The sequence below is a fragment of the Alligator sinensis genome, unplaced genomic scaffold, assembly GCF_000455745.1.
Source record: "Alligator sinensis unplaced genomic scaffold, ASM45574v1 scaffold858_1, whole genome shotgun sequence".
NCBI lineage: Eukaryota > Metazoa > Chordata > Crocodylia > Alligatoridae > Alligator > Alligator sinensis.
Window position 1 is genome coordinate 256,737 of NW_005842079.1, and position 19,164 is coordinate 275,900.

Sequence of the window (19,164 nt, forward strand, 5' to 3'; positions counted from 1 at the left end):
AGCAGGAATTAAATCACAGTTTGGACACCACACCTTAACATGACTCAAGGAAGACCCTGCAGAAGAATGCATTGCTATGCGATACCCAGTTATGTGACATCTCAAAAGCAAATATCACCAACACTTTGGTAATAAAAAACAGGCAAGGGAGTTTTTTCTCTGGAAGAGCTTCCTTTCCTCCACCAACTACAGGGCACCCTCTTCTTTGCAGACCTCCCTGTACATGTAACCTAGTGAGCTGGTGCAGTTTACTGCCACCAGATTAAACACAAAAACAGTCTCACTAGCCTAGGCCAAGTCTCCACTCTGCTTCCCAGGGCTTGTTGTTACTGAAGTATGCTATCAATGCAGGATATGAAACTTGTTTTGACCTCATCATTTGGTGTGACCCTGCGCGAGGACTTGTAAACTGGAAAGGGGCTTAGGCCAGCATGTGATTTTAGTTTAGGCAGGAAAAAGTGGAAATGTAAATCTTTTGACACTTTTTACACTGCTCCCCCAAGTGGCATCACACTGGAGATGCAGACAGTCTAGAGTAGCGAGAAAAGAATTCTTTGGGGGATAATCTAGTTTTTAGAAGACAAGACATCCCTGGAATCTGATCACAGAAGCTGAACCAGGGACTTCATTTTTCTCCTGAACATCTGCATTTAAAAAGCAGATAAAGGAAAAGACCATAAATGAGCTTTCATATTCTAAGGCAGGGGTGGGCAAAATACAGCCTGCGGGCTGGATCTGGCCCGCGAGGCCATTCTATCTGGCCTGTGGGGTGCCTAAAAAATTTAGAAAAATTAATATTTATCTGTCTTTGGTTCCTGTTAGATAACTTGTTCAGGTGCAACTCTTCTTGAGAGCCAGCACATCCAGGATCATGAGCTGAGGCCCTTGAAACATCCTGTTTGATGGAATGACGATGGAGACAGGACAAAAGGAGATGGCTGGGTTTGTTCAATGTCACCCCCCCCCCCCCCAACACACACACACACACACACACACACACACACAGATATGCCCCGGGGCCTCACACACCCCTAGGGGCAGCTCTGCTCAAGAGATCCTGGATAGAGGGCTATGCCTCCTACTACAAAGGAAGGAAAAAAAACCTCACAGTTTATACCATTATGACCTTTGAGAAAATTCCTTTCTGACCCCAGGCATGGTGATCAGTCTGACCCTGAGCAGAGGAGGAAGACCCTCTAGCCAGGAACCTCTGTTGCTCCCAGCAGGAGCATTGGCACACCCCAGTTGAAGTTCTCAGCCTTGGCTGTAGCCAATACCCAATGCCTCTGGGGAAAGCTTACAAAACACCCTGACATGTAGGAGAAAGGGGGTGGGGGGCTGGGAGGGGAACAACCAGCAAAAGTCTAGAAGCATGGGAAATACTCACTGTAGAACACAGGCATAGTTACACCTAGATCATACTCAACCAGTGACTGCCCAACCTCTTCTTGAGCACCTCCACCAGTGATTGAGAGTCCACAACTTCCTTAGGCAGTCTACTCTACTGCCTCACTACTCTATCAGTGAAGAAATGTTTTCCTGATATCCAAATCTAAACTTACTTTGCTCCAACTGGTAAGCCACTGGTCCACATGTTCCTCTCTGCAGCAAGAGGGAAAAGGTGCTTTCCCTCTTCTTTATGGCAGCCCTTTAATTATTTGAAGTCTGCTATCACGTATCCTCTTAAATACCTTTTCTGCAAGCTGAACATGACTAGCTCCTTAAGCATCTCCTCATATGACTTGCTTTCCAAGCCCTTTATCATCTTTGTTGTCCACCTCTAGACCCTCTAACTTTTCCACATGCTTTTAAAATGTGGAGCCCAGAACTTCACACAGTACTCCAGCACTGAGTACAGAGGCACTATCACCTCTCATGTCTTGCACCTAAGGCTTCTATGGATGGATCCCAAAACCACATTTGCCTTTTGTGCAACTATGTCATGTGGCAGACTCATAATGAGTCTGTGATCTACCAAGACTCCCAAGCCCTTTTCCATAGTGCTGCCATCCAACCAGCGTCACCCATTTTATATTTGTGTTTTTGATTATTCCTCCTGAGGCGCAGCACCTTGCATGTGTCCATATTGAACTTCATCCTGTTAGCTCTAGCCCAACTTTCCAATCTGTTGAGATCCTTCCACATTGCATGGACATCCTTCAACATATTCACAATCCTTCCCGGTTTCATGACATCTGTAAACTTGCTCAAGAAACTCTCTATGCCAGCACCCAAACCATTAACAAACATGTTGAACAGCACTGGACACAGGTCAGACCACTGTGGGACTCCACTCAAAACCTCCTACATTCTGACATGGACTTGTTAATCATTACCCTTTGCTTGTGGCTATTGAGCCTGTTATGTACCCACCTTGTGGTAATTGTATCCAGCCTGCATTTCTTCCCATTGTTTATGAGAAGGTCACCCAGACCTTGTCAAAAGCCTTGCTGAAGTCCAGATACACTATATCTACATCCACCCAAGCAGTTACTTTGTCAAAAAGGAGACCAGTTCTGTTTGACACTTCGTTTTTCACAAATCCATGCTGGCTGCTTCTGATCAACCTGTCCTCCTCCAGGTGCTTGCAAATGGCCTTCCTTAGAATAAGCTCCAGTAACTACCCAGGTACTGAAGTGAGGCTAACTGGTCTGTAATTCCCCAAGTACTCCTTTTCTTTTCTTTTTTGTTTTTAAAGAGGGGTACTACATTGGCCCTTTGCCTGTCTTCTGGTACCTGACCCACCTCCCATGACTTCATGAATATCACTGCTAAAGGCTCCAAGATCTCCTTTGCCAGTTCCTTCAGTACCGTGAGATGAAGTTCATCCAGCCCCAATGACTTGAATTCTTTCAGATCCAACAAAAGCTCTCTGACCATCCCTCAATTTGCCCCCTTTCCTATCGAGATAATCCTTGTTAGGCACCTGGCTGCAGCTTATTTATTTATAAAGACTGAGGCAAAATAACTGTTGAGCAGATCTGCCTTTTCTGCTTCTTTGGTTAAGAGTTCCCCCAGCTTGTTAAAAGAGGACCCACAGTTTCCTTGGTCCTTCTTTTCTGGCCAACATCCTTATAGAACATTTTCTTGTTGTCTAACTTCCTCTGCCAAGTGCAGCTTGCTCTTTATCTTTGCCTTCCTGATCTTGTCTCTGCAGGGTTTTGCTATTTCCTGGTAAGATTCCTTGGTGACCTGGCTATTCTTTCATTGCCTGTATGCTTTCCTTTTGCATTTGAGACATTTTAGAAGCTCCTTGTGCAACCACGTTGCCTTTCTTTTTGTGTGTTCATCATGTTGGGACAGTTTCTAGTTGGGCTTCCAGTCCCATGCACTTTAGAAGCTCCCAGCCCTGCTGGACACCTTTATCCCTCAATCTATCCTCCTATCACACCATGCCTATTAACTACTTGAGTCAGATTAAATCCCTTTTTGAAATCTAGCATCCTAATTTTGCTGACCTCATGCTTTCCCTGTCTCAGGAATTCTATCATATTGTGACCACTTCCTCTAACGTTACCCATCACTTTCACAACTTCCACCAATTCTTCCCTGTTGGTCAGGACAAAATCCAAAACAGCTGATCCCCTAATTGTATCCTCCACTCTCTGGAATGAAAAGTTGTTCTCAATACAAAGCAAATTCAAAGGTCCATCAAAGCAAATTATTTTTACAATTTGGAGCAACCCAAAATGCAAGCCAGTTGGGTCAAAACTACATATTTTGGTTTTGAGCTCTTTAAATGTTTTTCAGTTAAACTAAAATATATTTCATGGCTAACTGCCATTTCAAGTTGATAATTTAATGAAAAAAAGCTTAAAATAAGACTTTTCCCAGAATATTTTCCTCCAAAACTGGAAAAAGAAAACCAGTAAAAGATATACATTTACAAAATATTTCAGTTAAGCAAAACCTGCATTTTTAAGTAAAAAAATTGCCCCCAAAATGCTATTAGTGAATAACAAGGTGCTATGGGAGCAAGACAGATTCATATCAATTCAAGAAGATACATTTTTGACCCAAAGTAATTTAATTAAATTAGGATAAGTAACTCAGCAGGTAGCAGCTTGGGATTTTGCTATTTGTTAAAATGACCCTTCTATTAATCATTTTACGTCATCAACAGATTTATTCAGTGCCAGCAAAGTCCTTAAGGAGTCGCATGCAATTCTGACTGCTGAATAATGTGCCTCAAAAAAGCACCGCCCTGAAAATGGACCCGAGTGCTAGTGAAATAAAGCAGCACTTTGTATTTCGTCTTTAGACCCTCATGCTCAATTTTAGTCTTGTTCTGACTACAGATGCACCAAAGGAGCAGAGGGGATGACTAGACTGCATCAAAGGAAAAGACTTAATTGGTCTTTCCAATGGTCACAGAGAGGTTAAGTCCACCAGCTGGGCTATGACCTGGGACTGAGGCAGCCTGGATTCAATTCTGTGCTCTACATGACCTTCTGTGGGGCTCATACAAATCATTTTGGCTTAGTCTATACCTAAGTTTTGTCAGCCAAATCCATTCTTCTGGAGTGAAGTAAAGCTTTGCTTCTGTGAAGGCACAGGTGAGTTCAACAAGGACCTTGAATTAACTTTTCCCTTTCTGTTTCCATACTCTGACCATGAAAAGGTGGATTTTCCTGTGCATGTCCAGCTGTTCATGCCTGCACCATGTCTAGTGAATGGGCTTGAAAACCATATCCTGAGCTGTATGGGTGGTGTTGACTCAGGTTCAGAATTTACTTTCCAGGCTACTCACTGGAGCAAGGCAGACTTACCTAGTGGTAACAATACCCAAAAGGGTCCAGGAACAATGAGAACAGGGTTACACCTTACAGCCAGGATGGTGCCAAAGCTTTCAGCCTGAAAGATGCAATTAAGTTGGCAACATCCTATGCTTTTAGCAAGCTGATGCTCCTCATGCTTCAGCCAAGTGACAAGTGTCCTCAGACAGCAGCATTATGTATACGTATGGAAAGCATAGTTCTACTGTATCTGGTGACCTGGGCTGCAGGGTTAGGAAAAGAACAAAAAAGTGCATCTGTTCTCAAAAACATTTCCACAATCTTTGGTAGATGGCGGCATTTTCTTTCAGGGGAATGTTTACTTTTCCTACAGTTTTACTGCAGGTTCCACTCTACCAGGCTAGCAAGTATGCCTGTGGTGTGCTGCCAAGTGCCAGAAGTCAGATCTTTTTTTAATCCGGCCTTCAAACTTGCCAGACTCACTGCAGTGCCAATGAAGAAGTAAGGTACCATTTTATCTGTGGCTTGCCATCATGCTAGCTAACACAGATTGCTTCAGTCCACCTGCAGGTCAGCAGCCAGGGCTTGTGCACACATAAGCTATCACCTGCAGAGCTGGTCTGCAGACCCTCAGGAGAGAAGGCAATTTAGCTACAGGAACCACAGATTTAAAAGCTGGAAGTGAAAATATAAACCGAGCGAGAGCCAATGTATGTGTCTTATTTCTATTTTATGGGTTAATTTGGCACTTGAGAAAACAGAAGGGCAGCACTGGTTAGCAACACACTGTTCTCATGGCTCTGCTTCCCAGACCTGCTGTATGCCACCCCTTGCCAATGCACTTTTGCCCTGGTAAGCCAGCAGCTTCTATAATTTCAGCATCTCTACTGCTATCACATTCTGGGTTCCTGCACTCATAATTCCCCCTCAGCAGCTCTGCCAGTACACCCCAACAATAGATCTCTTTTCCAGAACCAATCTGAAATTACAGAAGATCAAAAAGCACCCCAATGTCACCTCTACCTAATAAAAGGGTGTGGATTCTGTTCTCCAGGGCAATTCCCCATCATGACCCCACATTCCAGAAAGCAGTACTGCCAATAGATGCATCCATGGTCCCCATTTCTCTGATGTGCCAAGGGCCATATCACCCTTGTAGACACTTTGCCTCTTTCTAGCATATTTCAGTGGAGGATCTCAAAGTCCTGTAGAAACAATCAGCTACATGCTGACCCCTTCCCCAACCAGCTAAACATAGCTGTGACATTTAATTCCCCAATTTAATGTTGGGGAAAACTGAGGCACAAAAATAATGAAGTGATTTGCCTAAGCAAGTCAGTGGCAGAAAGTAGATTAAACCCACAGTCCAACGTGGTTGCTGGAGCTGCAGCTGTTTACTCCAAGACGCCACCTGATTCCTCATCCTGTATAGAGCCTTACTCTAGAGGGCTCTCCTGACAGATGCACAGAATTGCAGGAGGCATGGGGAAGCCAGCTTCGGCTCTGTTTCAGCAACATGTCTATAGTTAAAACTACACTGCAATCTCCCTCCCTGCCCACAGCAGGGTAAAGTGAATAAATGGATCTCTTTTAGCTTCTGAATGAGCAGTCAGGAGGACACACCACAGGGCTCCAGACTAAGATGCTGTGACTTAAACATGGCCAATCTGCACTGAGAATGACTCTGGTGGCCTGGCAGGTTACTGTGTCCCCAGGGACAGTTAGGAAGTGCTCTTGGGTGGAGTAGAATCAACCCGAGGGCCACCAGAAAAGTATCAGTGAAGTGGCCAGTAAATCTTGCATTCAGAACTTACTTGAAATGCAGGTCCTTAAAGGTGAAGTGAGTCTCTACGATGCCTGTGGTCTTCACCCTGGTCCTCAGCACATCCTGCTGGGTGGGAATGTAATCTGATCTGGCTATCCTCTCCAAGTCATTCAGGTAGCTGCAGAGAGAGCACAAGACAGGGGGGCGGGGCTGAATTAGCACAGCAAGAAAACACGGCAGGCTACATTTGCACTATCAGGCCTCTGTTCTTAACATCACTGCACAGAGCAAGTGCCTCAGACAGGAGAGGGGGAGGAAAGCAGGAGATGGTGCAACATCCCTTCCATGGGGACTCTGACACGGGTGTGAGGATTGAAGGACTGGTAAAAATCTATCACTGACTTTTTTTTTTTTTTTTTACCCCCGTGCCCAAAGTCCCCCCCGATGCCCTTCTCTCTTGGCCAGAGAGGAAGGCAGGGTTACTAGCATAAATCCCAAAAAGCTGGATCCTCTCATTAATATTAGCTGGCAGCTCCATTTGATGGGATTGAGGGGAGAGAGGAGGAGGAAGGGGAGGGTCACAGGCCAGGCAAACTATAGGCAGTGCAGCAAGGCATTGTGGCCAAAGTGAGGCACTGCATGCTGGGATGTGCAGTCCTGCGGGACCATACACTTCTTGCACTGATGTTTGCAACTTCTTCCATTACCATGCACAGCTTTTCTTCCTTGAAAGAGTCAGTGCAGTGCTAGCTACACAAATTTCTTCACCATTTTAACCCTTTGCAGAGCTTTTGAGAAAGCCACAAACTACCACAGCTGGAGCCAAGTGCAATAAACATGAAAGCCACAGATGCATCCCTGTAACAGCAAGTCACGTGGGCAGGTCCAGGAACTCTGGCTTTTGCAAATGGTGCCAACAACATCTTAGATTTACTGCTGATGGCTGGGTAGAGTAGGTGTAACTGAAGCTTTCCTAGAGCTCGTGGCTCCCTCTTCCCCTCAGGACTATGGAGCTGCATTAATATGACACAGCTCTCAGGAAAAAAATGGAGAAAGGAAAGTATTCATCACTATGGCAACAAACCACATAGAGAGCTGAAACAATTTATAGTTCCGTACCATTTATAGTCAGCAAACAAAACCCTGCATCCTGGGAGGAAGGGGGAGGTGCCTCTGGGCAAGGGGTTGGGGTGGAGAGAGGCAGGGCACTCCTGGAGGCAGAAATACTGTAATGAAAAAACTGTGCCCACTGGCAAGCACCCCTTGCCCCTTCCCCCAGGAGGCATGCAGTTCTTCCTTATGGACCACAGGAGAGGAGTCACAGGATGCCCCACACATACAGCCTGCAGCAGTACAGATCAATGCGCAGACCTGCTTGGACTAATTGGGAAAAGGATGAGAGAATGGTGCATCCTCCCAAAGGCAGGCTCCAATTCTATAAGAAAAAAATCACCAGCCTCAGAGAGCAACAGCACAAGAATTCTGTGCAGCACACGCAGGAGCCAAGGTTTCTGAATGCAACACATCCTTAACTAAGCACAAGCTTTGCACGTTCCCCACAGTAAGGCTCAAGTACAGAGATCTAAAGTGATTGGGGCCTCATCCACAAATTTGCTGGTATGAAGGAACACCCATCCTCAGCAGTCTCTGCTCTAGAGATGGCACTATGTCCAGGCTGCTCTGATCATCACCCATGTCACACCTTTGCTAAAATGAGGGACAGCCACAGGGCTCAGAACTCCACAGCCTACATCATGCCCTGATCACCAGACTGTCTCCCCCAAGTTGCTGATGAGAGTCCTGATTTTTGCAGCAAGGGAGCAGGAAACAACTAGAACCTAGTGCTGGGCTTTCTCCACCCACTGAGAACTGCATACTTATGGGTGCAAACTGCCACTGCCCATGAAACTGGGCCCTAGTCAAAGAACCTGACAGGCAGGCTAGCACATTACATCTGGAAATCCCCAGAGGATGCCTTGGCATTCCCCAGAAAGTGGCAAGAAAATGACATCTGTGCTGCCTAGGTGCAGCCAACTGGCATTTTGGAAGCTTTTAGAGCTAAGGCGTTATATGCTTGTACTGTACCATCATGTATTAGTGGTGTGTGGCATGGTCAGTCCAGCCGATCTCCATGAGCTCCGCAGGGAGATGACCTGACACACTTCTGCTGCAGCCAACTAGAACAGCTTGGCATCTAGTGTCTGTAGAACACACACCTTCCAGAAGATTTGTGGGACCAAATCTTTTCTCTCATTTTAAAAGTAGTTAGCAAAAAGTTCTGGCACCAGGCAGCACCACAGGTACCACGAACTCAACAAGAGTGTGGCCAGCTGGAGGAACAAGTCCAAAAGCAGTAATGGAGCGCAGCAGAGCCTCAGAATGCTAAATCACACCCTGTATAGACGCTGCCTGGAAGGTCAGAGTGAGACTGCACTTCCTCAGCACTGTTGCTTAACTGGGTTATTATAAACATGTGCCCGTTAAGCAAATTAGACTAGGCTAATCACTGAATTTGTGGCACTATAACTTGACAAGAGCTATGCTAAGCTTGGAGATACTAGATTCCTCCCCAGACCCACAGAGCAAATGCAACTCAGCAAAAGTGAGTCAGGGCAGGCTGGGGAATGGCGAGGGAGTCCACAGCACTGTTTTATGACATGGCAATTTGCACAGTGTAAAGCCATCTATGGGGAAATCATCTAATGCCTATTCCACAGGAGAGTTCCTAGTCTGCCTGCCACACTAATTAATATAGCATTTCCTTCATTAGGTGTTAAAGACTTCTCTTCAAAGGGCTGGTGAATAGAAGCCCTAGGAGCCAGATGAATCTTCAGGTAATCCCTCATGTAACAGAGAGCACAGCCACTAATGAAGCCAGGGACAAGTGCAAAGTTTCTCCCATGGGAAAACCCAGCTCAGCCCAGGAAGTCCCTGCCAAGCAGAGCAGTTCTGCTCCAGGTGAGGGCCTTCTGGGCAGAATACTTGACTACCTTGACAGCACTGCAGGCCAAGTGGGATTTGCACAGAACCTTGGCTACAGCTCAGGCATCCTGTTCATCACTCATGCTTCCCAGATATCTGGCTCCTAGATAAATCATTACCACATGTACCATAAAGATGCTCTGCAGATGGGTCTTTTAAGCTTGCTCCCTCTAGTCTCAGGGAAGGCTCAAATGCCAAAAACGCAGGTCTGATGCAAATCCCTCTGAAGGCAGGATTGGCTAACCTCCTGTCTGGTTCTGTTCTTTTGCAACCACCTGGGTAAAAGCTACAATTTTGTTGCAGACATGACAGGAACCAGGAAAAAGGAGAAACTCTCAATGCACATTGCTAACTTAGAGGGGAGAAAGCAGGACCCTGAGAGTCATAGTTCAGAGATGCTAGTCTATGGGAAATGGCCTATGTTCCATACAAGTGGGAGGTGAGGAGGGCAGCCAAACACAAGGGAACCTAAAGTGGAGAGGAAGAGTCTGAGTCCCATAACACCACTACCAGAGAGGGTGCCAGCACCAATGGCTAGAGATCAGTCCCAAAGGACTGATCCCAACACTGAAGTTGATGGAACTGGTGCTGATTAACAGCAGCTGGTACAATCCCAATAGCCTGGGATCCAGCAAACAAGTACACCTGCAGGAAGAGGATGTGCGCCTGTGCACCTGCTCAGTCTTCGAGCTTCAAGCAATGTCCAAAGGGATGCAGTCCCACCCTGCTCTCCCCCTGCTAGGGCACTGTCATCAACTTCTATTTAAAAAATACTTGCGTGCTACAGTCAGGCTGTTGTAAACTGGCTGCTCAAAAACAGCCGGAAACGCTGCACCTCAAGGCAAAAACAGGAAGTAGAACCTGGAGGCAGGGCTGGGGCTGCACCACGTGCTGCAGCTATTTTGGCCCTGCATATGTACCTATGCTCCTGAGGATGGCAGGTTTAATGTAATAAATAGTTTTCAGGCAGATGTGATACCAAAAACTAAACCAGCCCAGTCCTAAATCTCTAGATTAGGAACCTCCCACCCATGAAGGCTGTTTAACCATTGTGTCTGTGTATTACAAAGGCCTGAAAGCAATTTGTTAACCAGATGAAGGGCCAGTAAATTTCTCTCTCAGTAATCTCAGGCACCCAATGCTTGGCACCACATGAACAGACTTTGCTCTGGGATTCTGAAATTAAAAGCCCTGTAAATTTATTTTTAGAAAAGCAGGAAAGGGTTTTTTGGCAGCCCCCATCTCTCCTGATGACTGCTGCTTTGCATTATCAGTAAATCCTTGCTAATTTCAATACAACGCAGGATCTTTACTTCCTTGGGTAGTGCAGTCATCCCCGTGCCTGGGGAGGCACTCTCAGTCCGGATACAAAGACGGCGAAAGGCGCACAATAACACCTGTCAGTTCAGCCAGTCGAGTGAAATGAAGCACCATGCACACACAATGCTGGAGGAAACCCCAATGCTGGGAAGGGGAAAAATGCAGCAAAAAGCAATTGCCAAGCTTCTGGAAAAGGGGAGTGAGGGGGAGGATGCAGTGCAGCACAGGGAGCTTGGCCATGTAACAATGCCTAGTGACTACACAAGGAAATGGAGGACCGGACATACCACCAGCTCCTGAGAGCACGGTCAGGAGGTCAGATGGAACCACCCTTTCCTGCTGTCTTCCAGGGATCGCCCTGTGGATGCCCATAAAAGGGCTTGTAGCTCGCCCAGCACCTGAAAAGCTGTGACAGCCGCAGTGTCTGAGGATCCTCTGAAATGGGATTTCTGTCCCAGAGCAGTACCAGGCACTGCCCACTGCATCTGCCAGGAGGCAGCAGCACAATGTTGTGTGGTGCTGTGGAAACAGCTCTGATGCTTCTAGGGTGAAAAGGTCCCCGTGGGCCAGTTCCTGAACTTGGAACAATACAGTTGCACTCATGATACACCAACCACACCCAGGCTAATTAGCCAGTTCACAGTTATGCTAACCAGAAGCACTATGAACTGCTTCCAGTTCCAGATGTCCCTGAAGCATCCAGGACTGTGACCCAGACCCCACTCTGAAAATGGGTCCCTTTGAGCCACGGCCCTCTGTCTTGTAGGCTGGAGGTTATGAAGGAGCTGGAAGGAGTTTGGTATAGAACTGCTCCTCCCTGTCCTGCTGGCATAGTACATCTAGCACAACAGGCTCTGACCTCTGTAGGCATCTGTGAGCCTCAAAAGTGGTTTGATCCCTCCTTTGCATTCCCCTCTTTCTCCTGCAGGTGAAGCAGAGCAGTACTGATACCCTATTCTATACGGTGGAAATGGAGACAGTGCTGCTCAGGTGAAGTGGCTCATATCCCAGCAATTCTGTCAGAGTAAGGAACTGAACTGAGGTCTCCCAAGCCTTGGGCATCCTGCCCACTAGACCATGCCTGCTAACCTTTACAGTACACACACAGCAAAGGAATAAGCCACGGAGCTAAAGATGCACTGAAATTTGGAAACCAGGGCAAATCTGTGACACTCCCTCAATGTGGGGTTCCCTGGCTTTTGTCTGTGATCTGTCTCCAATCCCAGCTGCTGTCTTACCCCTGCTGCTCCTACTATGAAAAGCTCTGTTCCGAAGAGACAAGCTGGAAGATTAGGGAAGGCATTTGCAAAGCCCACCTCAGTGTGGGAACGTCTGAGCCGGCCAGCACACACTGTGCCTGTCACTTTGTTCCTCCGCCTGTCGAGGTTTAATTATGCCTAGTGTAAATGCATTCATTTTCCCCCACATGCACCAGCTCAGAGTCCCCTGCTGTGGGCCAGGTCACCTCTCTTTAAACACAGGCACCACAAAGCAAGGAAGGGCAGAGGGCTGCTGGAGTCCTGCTTATCTCAGAAAAAAGCTGATGCAAGATCTTGCAGGGGAACATTGCACTTGGCCTATGCTTATCACTGCTTTGGGATGGAGGCAATTAAAGCCTCCATATTAGTGTTGCTGTCTTATTAAGCAGTGTTCAAACAACAGACCCTGAAGAAAACAACAAATGCGATTAAAGCAGCTTATTTGCAGACCTCGCCAGCTAAATTACATGTTACGCTTTCTTGTAACTCATGTGCTCATGCAGATCACTCTGCCTTGCCTGACCCACAGCCTCAGGGATTAATTTGCTAGATCCCAAACGGCATGCTCACAGTCATGGTGATTTCCAGCTATTCCCAAATAACAGGTTGCGTGGATGTTAGAAAATCAGAGCTGCCACCACACCAGTGGTCAATTTCAGGAGCATCAAATGCAGCAAAGCTGTACAACCCATTGGCACCATCAGACCTATTTCAACCTTCCTGCTTGTAAACAGACCTTATTTCTCCTCAAAATGAGAGCTAAGTATCTGGAATTATTCCAGATTCATCACTTTACCCAGTAACTTATCCCATAAGACATAACTTGCTCTCATGGTGCAATGCAGTTCTCTTTGAGCCTGTGTCTAGAGAGGAAGGATGACTATGTGGTATGACAGGCTTGGGCCTCAGGAGAGCCAGGTTCAAGTCCTGACTCAGCCATAAACTCCTCTTTGGTTGACCCTAGACACGTCAACATCTGTGTGTGCACTCCCCACATGCACAACAGAATGGACAGGGACGTGCCTCACTCAGAAGCAGTGAGGATCAACCAGTGAGTGCCGACTGAGGCTAGAGAACAGGCAAGAAATATTCTCTGTAATTTAAAATCCTATCCTTTAACTCTGTGCTGGTGAGAAACAGCCATGAATCCAATGTCCTTGCAAATGGGAAAGCCTGCTCTGTGCTTTTTTACTTCTTCGTTAAGTCATCACCCTTGCATCCCCTGAACACTTCCTCTCTTAAGTAGTACTATGGGACGATAACCAGTATGACAGGGACAAGAGCCCAGGTGAGGTACAATGAGCACCATGGATTCAGCAAACAGATGCATCTTCACCAAAACATTCTTACGCACCCGCACCCCTCCGATTGCCTTGTTCCAGCTGGGGTCCAACCTGGGCTTTCTAAAGGAACACAATCATGATCAGTTTGGGCCTTCCCCTTTAGCAGTTCCCTATTTGATGGTTCTTTGTGCTGTGTTGACAGTTTCATTCCCCATCCCCTTCTCCAGATCCTTGCCATGATTGAGAGCCTCTGTCCAGATTCATCCCCAAGTATAGCTCTTTAGTCCCATTCATTTGATGCCACTGAACAACACTTGACACTACTAAATAGGGAGACCATGTCCTGGTTTGGCTGGGATAGTTCTGGATTTGGTAGGCTGGTCCTGCAGTTGGTCAAAAGTCCCAGGCCGGAATCTGGCAGGGAGGCAGAGTGGCATGATGTGCCAAGCAGGCGGGAGGGCAGGCACCGCTGCCACTGTGCAGGAGGAAGGAATGTAGGGACCTCAGATATGGCAAGTTAGATAGAGTGACCAGGTCTGCCCGCCTTGCTTCTGCAAAGCAGCAGCAGTGCCTGCCTGGTGCACCATGTTACTCTGCCTCCCCACTGAGACTTTTAACCAACCGGCCAGGACCGACCTACACAATCCAGGACTGCCCTGGCCAAACCAGGACATATGGTCATCCTACTACTAAACCACTGAAAGCCCTTTGAACATGGAGCTGTCTCAAATAATCAAATTCTGCTCATGGTAATGTGCAAACTGGAATTTTTCAATTTCTCCTTTGGGGGACACAAATATTGGACACAAAGTGAACATGACAGCTGGTTATTTCAGTTAGATTGTGGAACTCACTGCCACAGAAATTTTAAGATGTCAAAAAAGACTGACACGTTCTACTATTTCATCTGTGACCACCAGCATCTGGGGGAACATTTGTTCACCAGAGCGCCCCAAGGGATGACGAGGTCGAATGGTCACAAACTACTTCAAGATCGTTTCAGGCTGGACATAAGGAAGAACTTCTTTACTGTCCGAGCCTCCAAGGTCTGGAACAGCCTGCCACCGGAGGTGGTTCAAGCGCCTTCATTGAACACCTTCAAGATGAAACTGGATGCTTATCTTGCTGGGATCCTATGACCCCAGCTGACTTCCTGCCCTTTGGGCGGGGGGCTGGACTCGATGATCTTCCGAGGTCCCTTCCAGCCCTGATGTCTATGAAATCTATGAAATCTCGGCTTTCAAAGGACTTAACTGCCCTGGCAGGTAGAGGGGTCATCTCTCTCAATTATACTGCATCTTGGCCCCCCAAAAAACTTCCTGCAGCAGTTTGGCATCCCTTTCGTCTTAGGACTGGAAAAAAAAAAAAAAAAAATCACTGATCACAGGAATAAGGAGTGAGAGACTTCGGAAAACATCACTTACGGTGGTGGAAGAAACTTCACAACACACTGAGTTTTCTGCACAAACATATGTGGGAGTCAGTGTCACACCTCACATCCCTGACTGGGCTCTGCTAGGCTGCCAGAGATGGTAGAAAGTGGGTCATTATGCACATTCCCTGGGGCCACCCACAAAATGCTAGCTTGTAGTCATGTGTCGCTCGGAAACTAACAGGAAACTTTCAGCATTTGGCCAAAATGCCCTGCAAGTTACAGGCCTAAGTCTACAAAGACAGTGAAAATGTTTAGGCAGAATATTAACAAGAACAGCATGGAAGTGTATCACTGTACTAAGGAACACACCACAACTATGAGTAAAAAGATATGAAAGAAAGAGATCCCAAACCTTAGACGCTGCTTCCAAACACATGCCAGAAGAGTGACAGACTTTAGCCAATTGGCTATTTTAATGCTCATTAAAATATAGCAGGCCAGTAACTGGGGGCTACTGTATCACATCAGCAAAACAGACATTCATTTATACAGCGAATACACTTGCATGCCTTTATGTCAAGAATCTATCTTGCAACCCATGCCTTAAACCAAAGCTTCCAACTTCCTCTTACCACAGCCTGAATGGTGTCCAGTTTATCCTTAGTATTCGTCTCTCGAGTTCCATGTGGCTGGAGAGATGGGAGACCGGTCCTCCTCAGCCAGAAACCTGAAAGCTCAGGTCATGCCCACCCATGGGCAGATTCAGGATAGCAGGGACAGGGGTACGGCCACATGCCCTTCAGTGGTGTGGCACACATGCAATGAAGAAAGCTCACTGATCATGCGACACTGATCACGCGACGCTGGCACCCCCTCACCACAAGCCAATGCCAGTAAGTTCTCCGAGCTTGCCGGCATGTTGGCACAGTTCCTGCTTGGAGTTCCACATAGGCCACAAGCTCTGTGAGCTCACAAGTAGACTGGCGCAAGGTCTGCCAATGCACAGCAGTTATTATTGTTTATCCTCCCCATTTAGGGTCAACACTTCTGTCAAGAAAAGTTTGGTACCAAAACCTGTTTGGATAAAAGACTGAAGTTTATTAGTAGGGTTCAAATAATTCATGCTCGTACTACACTACAGATTTAGGTAATGCTCTGCATTCTAAGCAGTAGCTTGATGTTCAATTTGGGAATGGTTTAATTGAAGATAGGTTTGTTGAAACTATCTGCCCAACTGACCAGATGTTTCAATCATTACTTGTGTCACCTGGACAAATACATAATAATGAGAACATACATAACACTTTGCATTGGAGATTCTGGACAGCCTTCACAAAGGATGGTACGTGCCATCTCCAATCTACTAAGTGGGAAACTGAGGCAGAAGTCTCTTTCTCTCACCCCCCCCCCACACACACCCCTATTACATTGATGTGGATCCAAAGCAAAACAAAAGTCAGACTGGTCTTTGTTCCAACTTTCTCATGTATAGAGAGACCTGAAAAGGGAGTCAGATCTCAATCACTACTTTCTTGGCAAAGTCTTTAGACAAATGGAAAATTAGAAGGATTATAATGGGATAGGCAGCAAGAAAGGCTAGTTAGCTACAAGATTAAGTGGGGTATTTTTTCCTGACCATCTAAAACTGATTTTGATTACACCTATTTGACTCAAATAGCTTACAAACGCAGTTGGAAAATAAAGACTAAAAGTTCAAATGCTCTTAATTAAAGGCTGACAAATTTTTCCTAGTATATTTCTACATCCTCCAAAGAGGCCTTCTGCAAGAAAACAGCAATTGCCACATAGGAGCTATCTAGCCAGTATCCTGCCTTCAGAAAAAGCTTAAGGATCTGGCAGTCTTTGCAGCCAGGGAGGCAATTTGCCCTCCCCAGCCCAGTATTAAATCCCATCCTGGTCTCTAATTGTTTGAGATTGCCCTGAAGCACAAAAATTAAATTTGACACTGACATTTCTACAGGTGAACAGAGTAAAATCCTACTCGAAGCCACATTTCAGGGCTTGTTTATCTAGCAACAACAAAAGATTGCACCAATTATTTTTCCTTGCAAGGTCACCTTTAAGCAGTTTATCACTCAGGATGCTCTTTCTAGATGGATTCTGATGAGGTTTTTCACTGTGAATCCCCTGCACGAAGCAGATTTCCTGATGTGATCTATAACAGTCCTTCATAATAGCCCAGACAGTTTGGCTGTTTAAACTGAAGGAGAATCTCTCTCTCTCTCCCCCCAGGTTCCCTTTCAAAGGAGAACTCCACTAATGGGGATTCTGTACTGTGGTATTTTTATTAGACTAAAGTGTGCAGAGGACAAGAGGGGTGAAAACCAGGAGGCTGAGCAATGCAGGCTGTTTGAAAGGAGAAGGAAGAGTGCATGTGTTTATAAGAGATTTTCTGTGGACTTTCTGGATCTTTTCTTTCTCCAATCAGATTCCTATTTTATGTAAACAGATTGGAGTCTCCAATCACAGAACTGACTTCCTCCTGTTGCCATGGAAAAATAAAATTGTTCAGTGGAGTTGTTTTTTCACGTATGGCCTCAATAATTTAACAATAGCCATGCTAGAGCAGAGCAACAGACCACTACTTCAGTATCCCATTTCCAATGGTAACCAGCACTAAAAGCTTCAGAGCAGGGATGTCCATCTTCTGAGTGGCCGGCTGCCACAGGACCCCCAGCCACACAGGCCACCCACTGCCACGACATGGGCCACCCGCCACAATACGTGGGCTCCCAATGCATCACATGAGCTCTCCCTGCTGCCTATCACACAGGGCCCTCCCACGAGGGCTTTCCCTGCCAGAGGAGTCCTGTGTCCATGCCCTGCCCTGCAGTGTCTATCTCACCCCCTCCCCCAACCACACAAGTGACTCTATTGCACTGCACTGGTGCAGATGCCACATGGGGTCCCCAGATCCCTCTAAACCCTCCAGCCAAAGGCTCCCTTACAGGTTGTGCTGCTCTGCCCTGAGGAATGGGGATAGGTAGCGGAAGCTGGAGGAAAGAAGGGGAGCCCAGGGACTCTAGCAGCAGCAGCAGCAAATTGCAAAGTGGTAAGTGGCATCTCAACCAGGAGCCTGGGGCCACAACCTAACCTTCCAGGAGCCACATGCAGCCTGCAAATTGCCAGGTTCGAAGGAAGACGCCAGAACCCTTGGTAGCAGACTATCCCACATTTAATTATGACAGGTTAAGTTGCTTCTTGGCCCTCATTAGTTGGAAATCAGCTTAGCCCTGCAGCATGGGCAGTTACATCCCTTCCTGGTAACCCTTACCTAGATAAGTAACCAATGTTTTGAGGATGAAGACAACAGCCCAAAGCTTGAAATCTAAACCCTCCACTTAAGCCGGTGCTATTTATGAGACTCAGTCAGGCTCCTCTAGGCAAAGGAAAGCCATGCTGGCTGACCAAAAGAAGAAAACTTTCATGACACCATGCAGTTGTGCACTGGCCAGCATACATACTGTAACAGTTGGGAAGGGGAAAGGTAATGGCACATGGAAAACACTGAGATGGAAAAAAATTGATCCTGAGTTTGCACATTGTTTTCTTTTCCCCCTCCATCTTTCTCTTTCTCCATTGTGTTGAGTCATGATTCATTCCCAAGTCCACACATCTTTTCCCAGGTTTCAAATGTAAACCTCTGAGTGAGTCTACAAGACATCTGCAACAAAGAGTGTGGCACTGCACTCTGCATACAACAATAAGCACAGAGGAAAAAATATCTCCCAACAATAGGGTGATCATATGTCCCAGTTTAGCCAGGACAGTCCCAGATTTCAGAAGCCAGTCCCAGTCAGCTGTTAAGAATGATAATGGGTGTCCCAGACACAGATGTGTCTGGCACAGTCTTGCCAGGAGTTGGAGTGACACGGAGTGCCTTGCAGGTGGATACTACTACCTGCCCAGTGCACTGCCTCACCCTGCCCCCGCTGACTTGTGAGAGCAGTGGGGAGGGTGGGCTAGTGTCCCAGATTTCCTTATGGCCAGCCCACCCAGCAGACCAATGCAAAAATCCCACAGCTTTGCAGGGATGTTTTCAGACATCCTTTTTATGGATGCAAGTTAGTTATCGGCAATCAATGCTTTAAGGATTCAACCTTGGCAGCGGGATTAATCATCCTGTTTGAACTGTCAAAAGGATGAGGTTTTAAACCCTGTTGTTGCATTCTAGCATTCACTGCTAGGGATCCAACCCCACTGCAAGCTCAGCACCGAAGTGCAGACAGAAAAGCAGGGAGACTCCAGAGCTCATGACACCAGCTTCAGAAGGGAATCTAAAGTTCTCTTCCAGCAGCTAATACATCAAAATATTGCAGCTTGTCTTCCTCAACACTTGAGTTTTAACATGAATCCAAATTAACAGCCAACAAAAACTCGTAGGGCTGGGCTCCAGACTTAACTGCACAAGCAACCAGCTCAG

General features: G+C 46.6%; 1 protein-coding gene across 1 annotated transcript in view; it reads right to left on the reverse strand.

The window, feature by feature from the left end:
* The window catches only part of GNAI2 (G protein subunit alpha i2), an 89,377-nt gene that overhangs the window by 26,222 nt on the left and 43,991 nt on the right, over positions 1–19,164 (reverse strand). Inside the window, exon 4 of the mRNA XM_025204339.1 lies at positions 6,551–6,679. Within this exon, the coding sequence (XP_025060124.1) occupies positions 6,551–6,679 (129 nt within the window). The remainder of the gene's footprint in view (positions 1–6,550; positions 6,680–19,164) is intronic.